General features: G+C 36.9%; 2 protein-coding genes across 2 annotated transcripts; one reads left to right on the top strand and one right to left on the bottom strand.

The window, feature by feature from the left end:
- Nucleotides 1-6,062: 6,062 nt before the first annotated feature.
- Nucleotides 6,063-9,039, top strand: LOC124300605 (phospholipase A1 member A-like). Its single transcript, XM_046754883.1, has 2 exons — nt 6,063-7,267; nt 8,110-9,039. Exon 1 carries the CDS (start codon nt 6,102-6,104, stop codon nt 7,137-7,139), a length of 1,038 nt encoding a protein of 345 aa, XP_046610839.1. The 5' UTR covers nt 6,063-6,101; the 3' UTR covers nt 7,140-7,267; nt 8,110-9,039.
- A 6,276-nt stretch (nt 9,040-15,315) lies between these two features.
- On the bottom strand, nt 15,316-17,231 carry LOC124299784 (feline leukemia virus subgroup C receptor-related protein 2-like). The gene is made up of 6 exons (XM_046753138.1): nt 16,964-17,231; nt 16,353-16,822; nt 16,066-16,280; nt 15,898-16,001; nt 15,719-15,829; nt 15,316-15,622 (listed from the first exon to the last, which is right to left on the bottom strand). Exons 1-6 carry the CDS (start codon nt 17,170-17,172, stop codon nt 15,352-15,354), a joined length of 1,380 nt encoding a protein of 459 aa, XP_046609094.1. The 5' UTR covers nt 17,173-17,231; the 3' UTR covers nt 15,316-15,351.
- Nucleotides 17,232-17,629: the final 398 nt, after the last annotated feature.

Genomic DNA, 17,629 nt, shown 5'->3' on the forward strand with positions numbered 1-17,629 from the left:
CAAAAATTTGACATTGTGTTTGGTAAATAACCTATTCAGTGACTCAAAGAGACCCGATACATATGGGATGGGAATAAATGTAGTGGCTGGTCTATTGTTGTCGTCTGCGGAAGCAGAGTCAATATTATTGTCAAGAAGTTTCTTGATATGTAAGCGTCTCTTATTTATATGTTTGTGTAAAAGGCCGTGTGGATAATCGTTCCATCTTAAAATATTATATATGAGTGACAAATTTTTTTCATGGAATTCTATACTTGATAATTTGATGGCTCGGTCAACAAGATTAAAGATGGTACCTATCTTGCATGACATCGGGTGGTGGGAATTAAAATTCAAATATCTTTGAGACCAAGTTTTTTTGTGGAACCAACCTGTTTTGATTTTAGAGTTGTTATGTATCAGCAGAAAATCCAGGAAATTGATGGCATTATTATCTTCTATTTCGATGGTGAATTGTAATCGTGGATGATATTGGTTGATTGGATTTCATCTCTAATTTTGAAGCAAAAATAACGAGTTTCCCAATCGATTCAAGAAACCAAGTAAGATCAGAATTTACTAACAGAGTTCTTAACTTTCCAAAGAACCCTAGAAACAACAGCATTAATTTTGTCCTAGACAAAAAAATCCGTGATACCATGTTTTTTTAAAAAAACAACCCGAACATCATGTTTGTAAAAGCGGATAAAGGCAATACGTCAGTAGTCATACACAGAGAGACTTACAATAACAAAATGCGACAACAGCTTTCGGGCACTAACACATATAGAATTGCTAGATACGACCTCTGCAACACGTTACAGACTAGGGTGAACAAACTCACCTTCAATTGGTTCAATTCCAAACTAATAAACAAAAGCATACACAGAAGCATCGCTACCTATAACAGTGTTCCCCCACGTGCATATGGGCTCCCTAAAATCCATAAAGAAGGAACCCCATTACGAATTATGGTTTCTTTTGTTAATAGCTCGACTTACGCCTTATCTAAACTAATTAATTCATGGCTCACCACAAATATCACCCCCCCTATCTCCAGAGTCAAAGATAGCTTTACATTGGTTGAAACAATAAATAAACTGATTATTCCAGACAATTATATTTTAATATCACTAGATGTAATATCTCTATTTACCAATGTACCTATAGATCTCGCTATGCTCGCAGTAAAAAACCGTTGGGCCTCTCTAGATAAAAAGATTCCAATCCCACTCACTAAACTGGTTGAAGCCTTAAACATTTTTTTTGATTCGGCAATCTTTAAATTTGACAACGACACATCCGCACAACAATTCGGGTTGCCCATGGGATCCCCTCTCTCTCCAATCTCGTCAGATCTGGTGATGGAAGACCTAGAAAGGTCATGCATCAGCAATCTAGATTTTGATTTACCCTTCTATTTCCGATATGTTGACGATATTTTAACTGCTGTCCCTAAAGAAAAAATAGATTACACACTGAATGTTTTCAACCAATATCATCCACGATTACAATTCACCATCGAAATAGAAGATAATAATGCCATCAATTTCCTGGATTTACTGCTGATACATAACAACTCTAAAATCAAAACAGATTGGTTCCACAAAAAAACTTGGTCTCAAAGATATTTGAATTTTAATTCCCACCACCCGATGTCATGCAAGATAGGTACCATCTTCAATCTTGTTGACCGAGCAATCAAATTATCAAGTATAGAATTCCATGAAAAAAATTTGTCACTCATATATAATATTTTAAGATGGAACGATTATCCACACGGCCTTTTACACAAACATATAAATAAGAGACGCTTACATATCAAGAAACTTCTTGACAATAATATTGACTCTGCTTCCGCTGACGACAACAATAGACCAGCCACTACATTTATTCCCATCCCATATGTATCGGGTCTCTTTGAGTCACTGAATAGGTTATTTACCAAATACAATGTCAAATTTATGGGAAAAAATTCAAAAGACTTACAACTTGTCTTTGATTCGGGAAAAGATAGGATCCCTATGGGCAAACGTTCCAATGTTGTTTACAAAATATCCTGTAACGATTGCAATCAAGTGTATATCGGACAAACTGGCCGCTATCTAGACACTAGAATCAAAGAACATCAACGCAAAATGTACAAGACAATGAGGATCGACATACCGCTCTAACCAAACATGTGACCAAAAAACAACATACTTTTAACTATGACAATGCAAACATCCTTTGTGAAGAACCCAATTATTATAAACGGTTACTACTAGAAATGTGCAATATTGCAGGACACCCAAATTCCGTTAATCTTAGACAAGACGTTGAACATGTCAGCAATATTTACAAACCGCTGATTACCGCCCACACATTACACATTGTTTAACCTTAACTAAGTACATAAATTTGTTGTCCCCAGGCAACATGTTTTGATAATTGTTTATACTTGTTCACCTTCACTCTGGGACATATTTGATTCTCCCATCAGTCGTTGTTTACCAGTTGACTCAAACGGTTTAACAAAAATTGTTCAGACATGGAGAACAGGGTCATAATGATACCAGTACCACTGTTTGGACATCGTTTAAACTATTTTAACTACCATAAACCCTTTTTCTAAACCTTTTAATGCATTGACTTATAGACAGTGAAGATACATAGTTTTTTTAATTAATTACTTCCATATTTTTAACACCTATACTTTTAACAATTGGAGAAGTCGACAACGATTATTGTCATTCTATTTGAAGAACCTGCGCTCGCCAAACTGTATTTTACGATTCTGACTTGTATCTTAATCCTCCTTCCTATAAAAGGTAAATTACTCTTCAAGTTTTATCACTTTATAATCATAACAGATATTTAATATGTACTCACTAACCTACAATAGACAATAGCTTCAATAGTATGACATCTATAGTAATTAATATCTTATTGTATATTTTTATAAAAAAAATTTTTTGTTCTTCACAGTCAAATAAAAAAATTAATCGTTCTAAGGAGGGCCCATATCAGGGCCGAAACGTTAACGAAAATACGTTATACATTTCTATGACCGCTCACCAAGACTCAATAATATATTATCTACGAGGTCCAGAATTCTTACCCTTCACAAATTAAAAATGTTGCGCTTCATTATTGATGAAACAGGACTACGTACGTCACCGAACAAAGTCAAAGCAATCGTCGAGGCTCCAATACCCCAGAACATTCAACAGTTAGAATCTTTTCTGGGCCTAATTACATTTTAGGCCAGATTCTTGTCTGACACAGCAAAAAGGTTGAAACCTTTATACGAGTGTACGAAAGGAGATACATTGGAATGGACACAGCAATGCGAGCAGTGTTGGGCAAAATTGTAATAAAAAATTAACAATTACAAATCACTAAGGATAATTTTTAATAACATAGAATTCCATTAAAATTATTTTTAGTAATAATAATTGAATCGGAGTTCAGTGAAATTACTTTTGATAATTGTAATTGACTCAGAGTCCATCGAAATTATTTCCAGTAATTGTAATTGAATTGGATTTCATTAAAATTACATTGAGTAATTTGAATTTAATCAAAGTTTATCAAAATTACTTTCAGTGATTGGAATTTAATCAGAAATCATTTCAATTATCCTCAGTGATTGTAATTAAATCAGACATTATTAAAATTCTTTTGAGTAATTGTAAACCACACGATGTGGTGCAATTGAATTTTTTTCTCTAACGTTATTCCTGTGAAATAATAACAAATAGACAAATAAATTTACTCCGTTTTTGGAGTATTCAAATGGTGTGATCGGAACGAGTCTTTTACAGTCAATATGTGAATGGGCTATGGTTACCAAAGTTTTTTGGGTAGCTGATCAAGGATTTCACATTACTTTGAAAAATTAATTCGTTTAAATAATTTGCTTGACCAGTCAATGTGAATATGTAAGCTCCATGAAGTTCCCGATGTTTTCGGAATTTGAAATTATGTTGAGAATTCGACATTACGTTTCCAAAGGTAATTTGTTTAAATAAATTATGAAAAACAATTGAAATTTAAAAAAAAAACATAATCATTTCCATTAATTGTAATGGATAACAGAAAAATTACAATTGTTCCAAGTAATTGTAATTAGTAGCAAAAAAATTACAATTTTTTCAAGTAATTTTAATTGACAACAAAAAAATTACAATTATTTCGAGTAATTGTAGTTGATAATCATAAAATTACAATTGTTTATACTAACTGTAATTGGTAAATCAAAATTTATAATTATTTCCCGCAATTGTAATTAGTTACTAAATATTACAGTTATTCACAGTAATTGTAATTTACGGGTAACGAAATGACGAAAGTAATTTCTGCTGCCTAATTCTGCTCCCTTCTAATTGCGAACTCGAAGTAAACAGAGTCGCCTGCCTATTATTAATTGTGGGTTACTGACCCTAAACACCGCCAATCCTCGAGACCAGGGATTACCTTGGCTGGCTGTTGGTTTACTTCCCCCCCTCCTTTATCCAAGGCGAAACTTTCTGTTAGAGAAATATGATTGACAACGACAACGAGTGCATGTTTAGGCAATAAATTTGCTTTAATAGCGATAACTCAAATACATTTGACATCGTCCGTGGTCAGCGATTTGGCTTCTAAAGTTAACAATAGAGAACAAAATTATAAAATAAAAAATAAAGAAATAATAAAATGGTCCCTACAGTTGAAACGTTTTCTAAATAAGCGGCTCTATTCTATCTTTGCTAATTCTTTTTAGAGGTCCCGGGCTATCGTGGACTCTAATTCTATAATATCTTTATAATATTCGAACTAAGCGCTTTGCTTGAAGTTCCTCTCTAATATTTGAAGCTAAATTCAATAATGTTCTCTAAACGAGTAACATTTCGTCTAAATATAACGCAGCTTGGCGCTTTGCCGGTCAACTGGTAACCGCTCTTCGTGGTCTTCCAATTTATACTCTCCCGGAGCTGTTGCCAGATTACCTTGTCGACGTCCTTCCCCTACTTGTGTGTCCTGTTATGGGTCATCGTCCTGGTATGCGTTGGTCAACGTCCGTCGTCTTTGTTTATTATTTTGGATTTATGTAGGTCACTGTCAGTGTCGATGGTGATTTCGATCAGTTGTCCGTTATAGTTGTTGTCGTGATTTGAATATGTCACGGGCATTGTTGATAGTATGCGTTCTTGAACAGCTGTCCGTTACAATATATATATATACATATATTGTATGTATACGTCAATAAGTCTTAGAAGTGCCGCATTCACGTTTTCCCTGTATTTTACTTTTACCCAACAGTGATTCTATTTTTACGAAAGCTAGTATTTGTAACAGCCTAGAAAGTTCGAGTCCATTATCCATATTGTAAATAACTTGTATGAATACTGACGTTGAAGGCGGCGCCATTTTACAGACTAAATTGTTTTCAAACCATAATCGATAATGATTAGAATACTCAAATGATTATGTTTTAAGAAATTCTTGGGCAAAAAAAAATTACGCACTTACATATTACAATATGTATAGTGTGTGCGTGTATGTGTGCGTGCGTGCATGTACTTATACATAGTATACATATAGTTATACATTGCCTGGGCCAGTGGTTTGAAACGTATACATTGCGCAACGCCAAATCCTTTCTTCCGTAGAAAGTGACCAGATTGAGCATATATTAAACTCAGTATAGAGCCGACGTAATATTTAATAAAGTTATGTTAGCTATCGAATGAATTCGACTGTATCCAACTGCTATTCTTGAGCAACTTCTACTAATATCTGAATATCAATCCCATGCTGGCTCGTTGCGTAAAACAAATTGTGAAATGAAACGGAAAGGCAACAGACTATCTAAAATATTTAAATGCTGGTTCTCTGACCTTGAAGTATGTCTGAAATATCGGGCTTGCTTTCTTCGAAAGGTTGAAATAATATGTAAATAGCTATACCTATGTAATACGTGAGAGAAAACGCCTAGGTGACACTCAACAGCTGCCAAGTCGTGGAAGGGGTCAAACGGTACCGTGAAACGGTACGATGGTACCGGCTTGGATTTTAAATCGATGTAATTGCGGTCCCCATACTTAGTCACCAAACGGCCTCGACTCGAACAGTACCTCAGCACACGCGGTCCCATCATGCGCACCTCGAAAGTTTTGTTTGCGGCGATGTGTCACGCTGCGATTCTTCAACTGATCCAGGAAACTTCAGCCGCCAAGGGACCGATTCGGGAGGCAATTCAAAACGGGCAAGCGGCAGAATATGACAAGGATGACTGTGCCTGGAGAAGAGGTAACGACCGAGACCTTTGCCCGGACCCCGACGTGCACGTCTTCCTATACGCACCTGGACATCCGAAGCGGAAACTGGAGATTGATCAGTCAGATTGGCTTCGACGCGAGCCCTACAATCCAAGGCTTGAGAATGCCTTTGTCATCCACGGTTATGCTGGGGGAGATGATACGTTACCAATCGCAGTATTGAGAGACGCTTACTTACGGAATGGAAGCTACAACGTCTTCATGGTCGACTGGGGGGCACTCTGTGCCGCACCCTGTTACCCGGCCGCAGTCGCGAACCTTCGCCCTGTCGCAAAGTGCCTCGCTGGAACACTCACAACCCTGAGGAACATGGGGCTTTCAATGGAGAGGACGACGTGCGTGGGACATTCGTTGGGTGCGCATATTTGCGGAGTTATGGCGAATTATCTGCTCTTTCGACTCCGATCCATCGTCGGACTCGACCCCGCCCGACCGTTGGTCAGGCCAGGACTAGTCAACAGGCTTGACAGCGGCGACGCGGACTTTGTAGAAGTGATACACACTAACGCCGGTTACTATGGAGAAATGGGGCGAGTCGGTCATGTCGACTTTTGTGTCAACGGGGGAAAACTTCAGCCCTTCTGCGAGAACCGACGGAATGATCAACTTTGCAGTCACGTCTGGGTGGTTTGTTACATGGCCCACAGCATCGATGGGGATACTGAGCTCATGGCGGAACCTTGTTCAAGATGGTGTCCTACTGGGCCAAGAATCATACAGAGAAGTGGGAGTGCCTTGATCATGGGACAGCATACGCCGAGAAATGTCAGAGGATCCTTTTGCCTGACCAGCGTCAATCCCCCCTATTGTCCTAGGAACGGCCACGTTAGAGGAGATGAGAGATGTTGCGTCTGATTTGGGGGAGGGGGGTAAAATCGGTTTCGCACTGTTATTATTGCACGACGGGCGATGTGTGAAATATGAGGGGTACCGTTTTTCTCGAAGTTCTACGTGGAAATTTTCTGCAGATTATAGCAATGCAGGTAAACTTAACGATACGTAGCGATTTCTCGGCATATTTGAAGTAATTGACCAGTCACCGCCTTTCATATTTCCCGATTGGACTGGAGTCCGTTATATCCGGACTTCTGTATAAGAACGAACGCAGTTATTTATTATTCAAAGTGTATCCGCGAGGAAAACCATGCATACGCAATAGCGCGAGAATACCGCTATTTGCTCTGAAAAGTGTCTCTTGTGTTACATTTAATCACTGTTGTACCCGGGAAAAACAGCTGTAAATGAATAAATAGGCATATAGTTATACATGGCAGTTCATACACTGAAAAAAAAGTTTTGTTATCATTACCAAAGTTTGGTTACCCGAACAAAAAAGTTTTGTTAGTTTTCAGTCAACAAAAGTTTTTGTTTTGTATGCAAAAAAATGTTGTTTAATTTGATACCCGTAACCAATTTATTTGGTACGGACAACAGTAGAATTAGGTGATTGTAACAAACTGTCTTTGACAAAATACTTTTGTAAGTATAACAAAATATGGCACTTGCAGAATTTTTGTTACAATAACAAAATACTTTGGTTCTAGTTACAGGATGTAAATTTGCTGTTAGAACAGAATGATATATTGTTCATGCTACCAAATACAATAACTTTTTAGTATTTGATGCATACAAAAAATGTGGTTGTCTTCATAAAAAGGGGTTAAAATGACAAAACGGATGAATAAATCTTTATAAGATACATATCTTTATTGTATTATTAAACATGGTTCAGTATGACATACTTTTGCTTGTATATGTGACAGGAACAAGCACAATTGTATATAAAGAATCAAATAATATAACTAGCGATTTTTTTGATTTCCAGGGCCTCAATACCTTCGTACAAGATGGTTTTGCGAAGTTCTTCAATGTTCTTAAGCTTGCCCACTTGCTCATCTTATTTAACATTACTAATGCTATCAGCAACGCATACAATATTTTGTTTTGCCTGTTGAGGATCAATATCAAGATTTGATGGTGCACCCAATAATTAAATGGTTTGTAATCCTGTTATTTGCCTTTGCATGATTTGATCATCTGTGGGACTCGGTGTGAAGATAGTGAAAAGGATTGCTTCGTCAGGTTTGACTATGCAAACAGTATCTGATTTTTCAAGTGTTAATTCTTAAGAAGTGATGAAAAAATAGATATAAATGAACAGGTTGAAAAAATCAATTAATAAGTTATAATCACTCAGACTAGCCAAAGCCAGTGATACGTCATCGAGCTTTCAATGATATTAGCCAATTTTCAATAAAATACACATCCTGGACGATTTGGACAATGAAAGATTCCCTGAATTGTAAAACCCACTTCAGAAGCAAATTTCAAGAAATCATTCGAAAGGCAGTGACACTTTAAAAATGCTATATTCATCATAACTCATTATTTGCAGCTGAAATTTTTTTCCTAATATTCGCAACAGCAAAGAAAGATGACAAAATATTGTTTACTACGAATTGTTGATTTGGAAAGGAGCACCTAAAGCTTGTATCTTCTATCTTTGTGTAACTGCGGGTTAAACTGGTTTCATGAATTTAAAGCTACTTTGGTTGCCTTCCTCAGAAAAAGAAGGCGAGGGGGATGCAGGAGACTTTTAAAAGTTTAAATCATCGACTCCAGAAGGCTATGTCATTACAAGGTGCATTATTCAACTTATTGTTGCTTCGTTTCCCATCATAAACGTGTATATGAATTTAACATTTGTCACTGTACTTAACTAATAAATAGATATTTTCTATTCATTCGTATGAAATTAACTTTTAGAATCTGAATCGTACCTTATCTTTCAACAAATCTGAAGATATCATAAAAATAGTATCTGAAGTCTCCGGTGATTGAATTTCCAACTGACTTGACGTGATCATTTGACAGGTTCGTAGAGCTTTTTGAAATTTGGCCCTCACACCAATTTTTCGAATCAGCTGTTCGATCTCTTTGCTTTCAGGGGCCACAGATAGTAAAGCCTCATGATCCACACACTCGACTATATATTTTTATATAAAAAAAATGAATACAAATAGCTACGTGAATAAACAAATATTTAAATAAATGAATGAGTTATTTATTGTAAGTTGATAAAGAGGAGCAATGCATGAGGTGACAGCTCTAAATAATTACACGAAAGGAACGATTTTCACCTGTAAAATTTTTCGGTCAGCTGAGTAGAATCAAAATAATTTTTCAACTTATGATCAACATTATAGAAATGAATAATGGGATTTTTTTAATTCTCCATAATATTAAGATATTACAGCAGTTGAGTGGTGAAAGGAAGATTAGTAACGAAACATTGAGAAAAAATCACTATTTTCTCATTTTTATAATAATTATGAAGGAACTGAAATTCCAAAATATGCTTAAGTATGTTTTGTTTTATTACAGTTTACTGTACTTCAAACAGTTCCAAAATCGCGAAATAACGGTTTTTCCTAGACACGAATCGTTACGGTAACGTTACTAACTTCAACATAACGCGCATTAGACACATTCTTTTGTAAATCCAAGCTGAGCATCGCAATAAAAAAAATTTAGTCGGGGTGCACAAAATCATTTTGTCCTGACCACAAAAATGATAAACTATTAAAATTATCACTGTACCTCTCAGACAAATATTATCTGGGCAAAAACAACTGAAACTTAAAAAAACCCGCCAAGTTATCGAAACCAAATCACAATAAAAATTTAAGAACAACTTAGATATTGCCAGTCTCTGTCGTGAAATCAGGAAAGAACCCCAAGCCCTACGATCTCTCAGCAAGTAGGTATACGTCGTGAAGTCGGAACTCGCTGTTTCGTGTGGTGATATCGAAACATCATTCCAAGCGCTACGTACTTGGCGGGCACATTCGCTTTATATTTTTTATCGAAACGGTCACACTTGTTCGTGACGTGCGTGATCCCGTGTAATAATTCCGTTTCCAAGAATATCTGTTACCATCTATCAATGGACTGATTTTTTTTTTAACAAAAGGAATTGTGCATCGGAACGACCCGTTGATGACAGATTGTTTAATGTTACTAACGTATCAGATTTGTTACTTTTCTTACCTCTTGTAGTTTAATTGCATATTTTATAGAATTGAGGACTTCATGAGATTCCGTCTATTGATCAGTTAGCCTTGAGCAGTACTATTATCGTATAATTTCAATTTTGGAATGCATATGTGCGCCGAAGGCGCCTGCATCCCATCACTCCTGTACACTCGCACGCGACGATTTTCAAAAAACGTATACTGTTTGTAACGAAGTCACCTTCATACTCCTTGTACATCCTGGCACGGCTGACGCCGATATAATATTCAGTCATCTGAGTCATCAAATGTTTAATTATTTATCTACAACCGAAGAAGATTGCTGCGTCATGACGTCAGCGAATATTACTATAATAGTAGTCAATTTCCAGACTCTAAACAGAAGCTCTTCGATTCCAAATATATTCGCTTTTTTGCTGTGAGATTTCTTCGACACCGCGTGTGCTCATTACGCACGGCGAACCCATTAATTCCTCTCGATGCAATTCTTATATTGTCCTTTATTACGTTATTACAAGCATCTTCGAACATGGTTGATAAAAATTTAAATATTTTTTAGTTAGCTAGCAAGGATAAGATATTGGCAGGTAAATTGGACATATCAAAGCTTTGGCTGCTTGTGCCATGTAAAGTATTCAATCGAGTATACTGTTTCCATAAAGCATCGAGTTTTTATTCTGCGTGATTAAATAAATATTATCCCACGCCGTAAAATCATGTACAGTTTATATTCTCATGCCATTATTTCGCGAATTGATGCGATGGATTAAACTCCATGATTACTCTGTCGCTTTGGAATTCGAAATTGATTTTCATCAAAAATGTGCCCGCCAAGTACAGGGTGTATAAAAATTATGTGTCACCACTTCGCCAGGTGATTCTCCAGGTCACGTTCGGCAAAGATTACCCCCCAACGTGGATCCGCAAAATTGACCTTGACCCCGAAACTCAAGGTCAAAATTTTGTATTGGCTTAAAAAATTCTACTAATAAAGGGGACCACAAGTCAGGAAGGAACCATGGGTCGCAAATTTCATTCAATAAATATTTTTTATCCTAAGTTCATGGCACTATTTTATTCGTAACCTTTTTTTCTTCCCAATTATCAAAAAATCATTTCAATAAAAGATGTAGGAAATATTTTTCTCTGAAAAACTGAAAAATAAAGAATAAAATCGAAACAGTAGAAGCCAAGATATCGACGATTATATGCAGCTGCTCCGTTGCCTATTGTGTCCGTAAGCTTTACAGGTAGAATGCGGACAGAGACAACTTTGACGCCCTCTATCTCAGATAATATTCAAGTAATCGCAAAATCGTATACACAAAAATTATTCAGAATTTAGTCCTCTACAACTTTTATATGAAAAATTTATTGATCAAACCGAAAGGGGGCAATATAATTGACAATAAACATTATTAGACATCAATTGATGGCACTTTTTTTATCGTAAAACATTTTCATTCTCAGCTATCAAAAAATACTTGCAACAAAAGTTGTAGACAATATTTTGCTCTAAAAAACTAAAAAAAACTAATCGAAAATCCGACTAATGGGAGCCGAGATATCGAGGATTACCTGTTTTCCAAGATGGCGGCCGATGCACAATGAAATTTTTTTGGATTTTGGTGTTTCTGGAAATCTCAGATGAGCCTCTACTTGTCCTAAAAAAATTGGCTTTCCAATCCGTTTTGCCATTTTCAAATTCTATTTGACTGGTCTATTAGTGTATTGAAATCTTCGCCCACTTTTGCCCGTAACTTATTTGTCTAATTTCACACCAACAGGCTCCGCAGATTACATTCTTGTTCGATGGACATTTTAGAGACGCTATTTTATAATATTCTATTATATTAAATAACACCGGCCGACGGTCTATCCGAGATACGACTTCGCACTTTTATCTCTGGGAAAACGATGTCGGGAGTAGGGAAAAGAAGAGAAGAGTAAAAAATATTCACGGTCAGGAGGGTGAGGAGGGTGAAAATTCGCTTTTAGTAGTCGTATAAATGAGGTCTCGTGAAGCCGCGTTGATAAATGGGAATATCGTGCGTGTTCGAGTCGATGCTTTTGAATAATGCGAAGACGTTAGTCGAGGTCAAGTAACAGAGCGTCTATTTCACCTGTCAAATAATTTCTCTACAATGGTTATATTACACGGGCATCCATCCATTTTTCGGAAGGCTGCTTGAAGGTTTGGTAATAAAACGGGCGTTTTAATTTAAACGCGATGGCTACTAAGCTAAAAATAATCGAACACGATTCGATTACATTGGTAAAAATGAATCGATTAATCCAATATTTTGTAACTTTTTTTTTAAACGGCGCATTCGAAACCAAAATCTCGTAAATTTCAGTATGCAGTCTTAATAGCGGAAAAGTTTTATTTCTATAATTTGTAGTTTCATTGAAAATATTTTTCAATTTTAGGTGAAAATATTCATGTGTTTTTCACTTATTATGTCAAATTGGTAATTAGTATGTAAGACAATGATAATAATCGATACTTTAATCGCATAAATTGATATTGCAATGCGTCCTTTATACGAGCAGGAAACAAAAAACGATCGCGAGGAAAACTAATCGAATGTGTCGATTGATAGAGTTTGAAAAATAATCGATTCTACTCGATTCATCCGAAAAAAATAATCGATTTAATAGAAAATTGATTACTTTTCGTCATTCTTAGCCTCCCGCGCATAAATTTGTCCTCAATCGACGTTTCAGGCCATTGTTTTCGATTAATCGTTGCACCGGCAAACTCAAGGATTCGACAAGGTTCGCGAATCGTCAAGGACGCGCCATCGAGGAATTGACCATATTAAATCTGAATTATCGAAAAGATTTCACTAAAAAACCGAGTAAATGAAAAAAAAAAAGAAAAAAAAAAAAAGTAACTGTAAAACGGCATTCTTTTTTTTCCTGTATCAAACTCGTCTCTTAAACTGTACAAGAATCGAACAGTCAAATATTTTTTCAATTGATAAATCATCCGATAAATGAACATTTTTGTTTTCTTTTATCACCCGACTCGCGAAACTGACGAATTAATTATAGAACAGGTATCGTGAATATTCAAAATTATATTATAACAATTCGAAAAATGATTTTGCAATCGAAGGATTTTTTGTTGAATTGCTTCGTTTCGGTCTGAGGCATTCAATGTATATATATATATATATATATATATATATATATATATATATACCTTTATTCAGCTCAAGGTTGAACTCTATTGAACGAATTTCATCATGCTTTTTATTATACAGCTACCAATTTTCCAACGACACATAATTTATGGATTACGGATCGTCTTTTGGAGAAATTTCCGGTCTCGTTAGTAAATTGCATTGAATTTACATCGGATGTAAAGGTCGAAGAAGATTTGTGAGACTCTCGTGTCGGGTTGATCCTTATTCTTTTTTTTTTTCTCATTCTCTGCAGCTTCTCATTTTTTCAAACTTGTAAATTATCGTCAAGACGGGAGAAATTCTGCAGATTTATCACAGTCTCTCTGAATAAATCTGTTCTAGTGTTTTTCGAAAGCCACGAATCTTAGATCGAAAAAATTCAAAATGGCGTTTTGAAAACCTTTTTTTTCGTCATCTTGGACCCGAAAACTCCAATTTTCCGGAATTGATTCATGTAATATTATCCAGATTAACTGAATACTTGAAAAATTAAATAGGCATAATATAGAACATCGTCGGACCAACAGCTGAGAAAATAGGATGATGGTACGAAGAAATTTTAACCTCATTCAGATTTCTATTTCAATCTAAGTCTCAATAGTAATCAATAGAGTTTTAGTCCTTGAATTACACTCATTGCTTAGAAATTAGACTGCTTGGTTGTTATTCAGTTTTTTGGCAACCACTCATACTTATACTGATGTAAAGAACAATCGTACAAATATAGAATAAAGTTTATCCAATGAAGTAATTTTATATTTCAATGCAACGTGATGGCAATGAATGAAAAACTCTTGTTGAGTCTTGAAAATGAAAAAGTTTCTAATTTTCGTTTGATTGGACAGGTAAATTTGACCAATGCCTTGCAGATTCAAATAACTTGATTTCGAAATTACAGGTAATGCAAAATCTCGTATTCGTTACGAACAATCGGTTTTCGGACGTACAGAAGAATCCGCTTAAAAGGATGCTCATTTCGTAAAGAAATAGTGAGAAATGATCAAAAATTCGGGTAATAAGGGAAGCCTTTTAAAGCTTCTGATCAACCAAATTTGAGGGTACCAAAATTTTCAATCGAAATTATTTTAATCACACGTGTACGTAGAGGATTGTACCCACAGCTTATAATACTTATTGCGCAAACGTTGAGTGGTCAAAATTTACGTTCTCTTTTTACTTCTCGCTAAATATACCTGAGCTAAGAAAACCACCAAATGCGGTTAGGACCAACGTTTATAATTTAAGGCAGGACTTTTTAACTTTGACATTTTGCCAACGTGGTGCCATTTCAACTTTTGAAAATAATATAGAATCACGTTGAGCCGCCTGGATGCAGAAACAGAAAGTCTCCTCAATCCAGGACTGATATTGCATGAATTCTACAAAGAGGAGGGAAGCGATGTGAGGAATAAATTTCAATAAATTGTAGAAAATACTTTGGATAAAAGATGATTATGAAAATTCTTATTCGTTTAATTGATCTTAAGATTAGTATCAAATAAAAAACACAAGTGAGACGCGAGAAAGTTACTCCATTTTTTTCGGCGACACTTCACGTGCGGATTAGGAGCACCAAAATTCTTCTCACATTCTTTGAACACGACGAATCAACTAACTTGGTGAGTAAGAATTATCTTGATTCCTGATCTCTGCAACGTTCAATTCCTAATGGTTTATTTACGGATGCCGAGAATATTCGACTTTTGGCAAGAATTTTCAATCGATCACTTTTGTCGGTTGTTATGTATAATAATGAAAGTAAACTCGAATCGTCGACGAAGGCTATTAGAATCAAAATCATTTGACTATTTCGTCTGATACTCCTTGGCTCAGCGCATTATATCACATAGCAGATTCTTCAGCTCTTTGCCTACGCAGATCGATTTTATTCGATATTGTCAACAGAGTTCCTAGGCCGAGAATTGCGAGAATGACCGCGTGTCCAGCCGTTTCGCCGTAAACGTCTGTCACCTTGAGGATAAGAGGAATTACGAAAGCTCCGTATATTTGGCCCGCTGTGCTCAACATTCCTGTCGATAGTGCCTGAGACTCGGGGTAAGTCGCTTCGGCGCATAATTCAAATCCAATCGCGTTGAAACTGAGCAGAGTAATGCTGAAACGGAAACGGTTGCGTGTAGTCACACCGAGAAACGTGAGCATAACATAAATAATCGTTCAAATTGTAGTCTAATCACAGTGATATACTTACCCGAAAAGCGAAATTGACAGAAAAACCGTCCATTTAATTTCCATATTCAAGGTCGTGGCAAAAAGTATTTCGCAAAATAAAGACGAACTGCTCACGGTGATGGCGATGACTCTGTAATTGTTGAACGCTGTAGTTACAACCGTTCAAGTCGTTACGCGTCACAGCCACGGTCAACTAACCTGAATTTTTTCGTTTTGTCGAGAATTGATGCGATGATCAACGAACCTATGGTACCCACAAAGCACAGCAAAAGAAACATTATTCCCACATCAACTTCGCAGTTCTGAAAGACGGTTAAATATAACTGAGGGCACTGCAGGAACGTGCAGAGTCGGAAGTAGCGTTACCTTGAAGTGAGTTAAGACCAACGGATTCAAAATTGCCCCCATCGAGTTAAATATGCTAACAATCAGACCATAGGCGTTCCAAAGAATGATGAAGTTCCTGTTCTTTGTTAGTAACTTTTTGAAGGACACTAAAATTCCTTTGTCGAAACGCTCGTGCGTGGATTTTTGAAGCGCCCGCGACTCGCTTGGTGGCGCGGGAGGTTCGTCCTGAAAAACTTTATGGGAAAAGAGGATCGGTTAAGGAACGAATTCGTCGTCTTCGTAAGTGGAGAATTGCAAAGACTCACGAAAAAGTACGGCCAACGTTACGACTGAACATGCAATCGCGACTGTCCAGTAAATGACGGACAATCGGTACCCGATTTCCTCGACGTCGTAGTGGTTTCGGACAAAAACCGGAACGGTCAGGAAGCAGAGCGACAAGCCGACGTGAGCTGCGTAGGAGCCGATGGCGGTGGCGAGGGCGAGTTGGTCATTCCCGAACCAGAATGCAGCCAATTTTCCCGGAACAGGAGCAATGAAAACTTGGCCGATCGCGACCATGGCTTGCCCTTTGAGCAGCAGCGGAAAATGATCTTTGGCTGCCGAAAAGACCTTAATCCAAGCTCCGAGACACGTCAATGCGGCTCCTATCACGACCGTCCACTTCAGGCCGATGCGTTCCATTAAAAACATGGCAGGGAAGAGGAAAACTGCGTAGGCTACCATCAACATGATGTTGGTCGATGCTACCGCCAACGCTGAGACGTCGTAGTATCTGAGGACTCAATTTTTCTGTATGAGCAGCACGAGTCAAGGTCTTGAGTACTGATTTCGCTTCCGTTTCAAATTTTAGTGGCTCATCTATATTTGTACGAAGAATAAGAATACCGTTACGGGTGATCAATAATTATCTTACCGACTTATTATGTGGCTGACGATGACGAATTGAGCATAATGATAGCTGCTGCATATGCCGCACAAAGCAAATAAGAATAGTTGAAGCCATCGTCTTTTGAAAACCCGGACTTTTAACGGACTGCCGCTGAACGTGTCGTCGTTTTCCTCTGTACATTCGGTCTTAAGAGGATGCGAGACGTAATTGTCAGTGATTCGTCGATTCTTCATTTTTCTTCAACACTTTTTAAAAAAATCTGTACTTCAGCTGCGGAGCGGCTTTCAATCCGGATTCTTGATATCCGCACCTTGGGCTTGCCACCTTTGAGGCGCTGCTTCGACTGATACCAGCTTCTCTTGCCCAGACTCAGCGAAAGCTCCGGACGACTCCGTATTGTAATGTTCCAGAATTTTTAATGTTTTTTCAATTTAAGACAGGTGTACTACGTTAAGCCAATTATTTATCTTTCCACACAATGAGATCGCATCGAAAACTTATTAATAACATCAAGCTAAGCCAGCATTAATTGACGGCAGCAAAAAAAAAAAAAATATCAGCAATAATTTCTATCTTCGCCGAGCAACTTTACCGAACGTAAAAAGGTACTCAGATTTTGATTCCTGCGTCAAATGAAAATGCATTGGAGTGTTTGCGTTCGGAATTGTATATATATTAGACTGGGCCAAA

The sequence above is a fragment of the Neodiprion virginianus genome, chromosome 3 (assembly GCF_021901495.1).
Source record: "Neodiprion virginianus isolate iyNeoVirg1 chromosome 3, iyNeoVirg1.1, whole genome shotgun sequence".
In the NCBI taxonomy this organism is placed as follows: domain Eukaryota; kingdom Metazoa; phylum Arthropoda; class Insecta; order Hymenoptera; family Diprionidae; genus Neodiprion; species Neodiprion virginianus.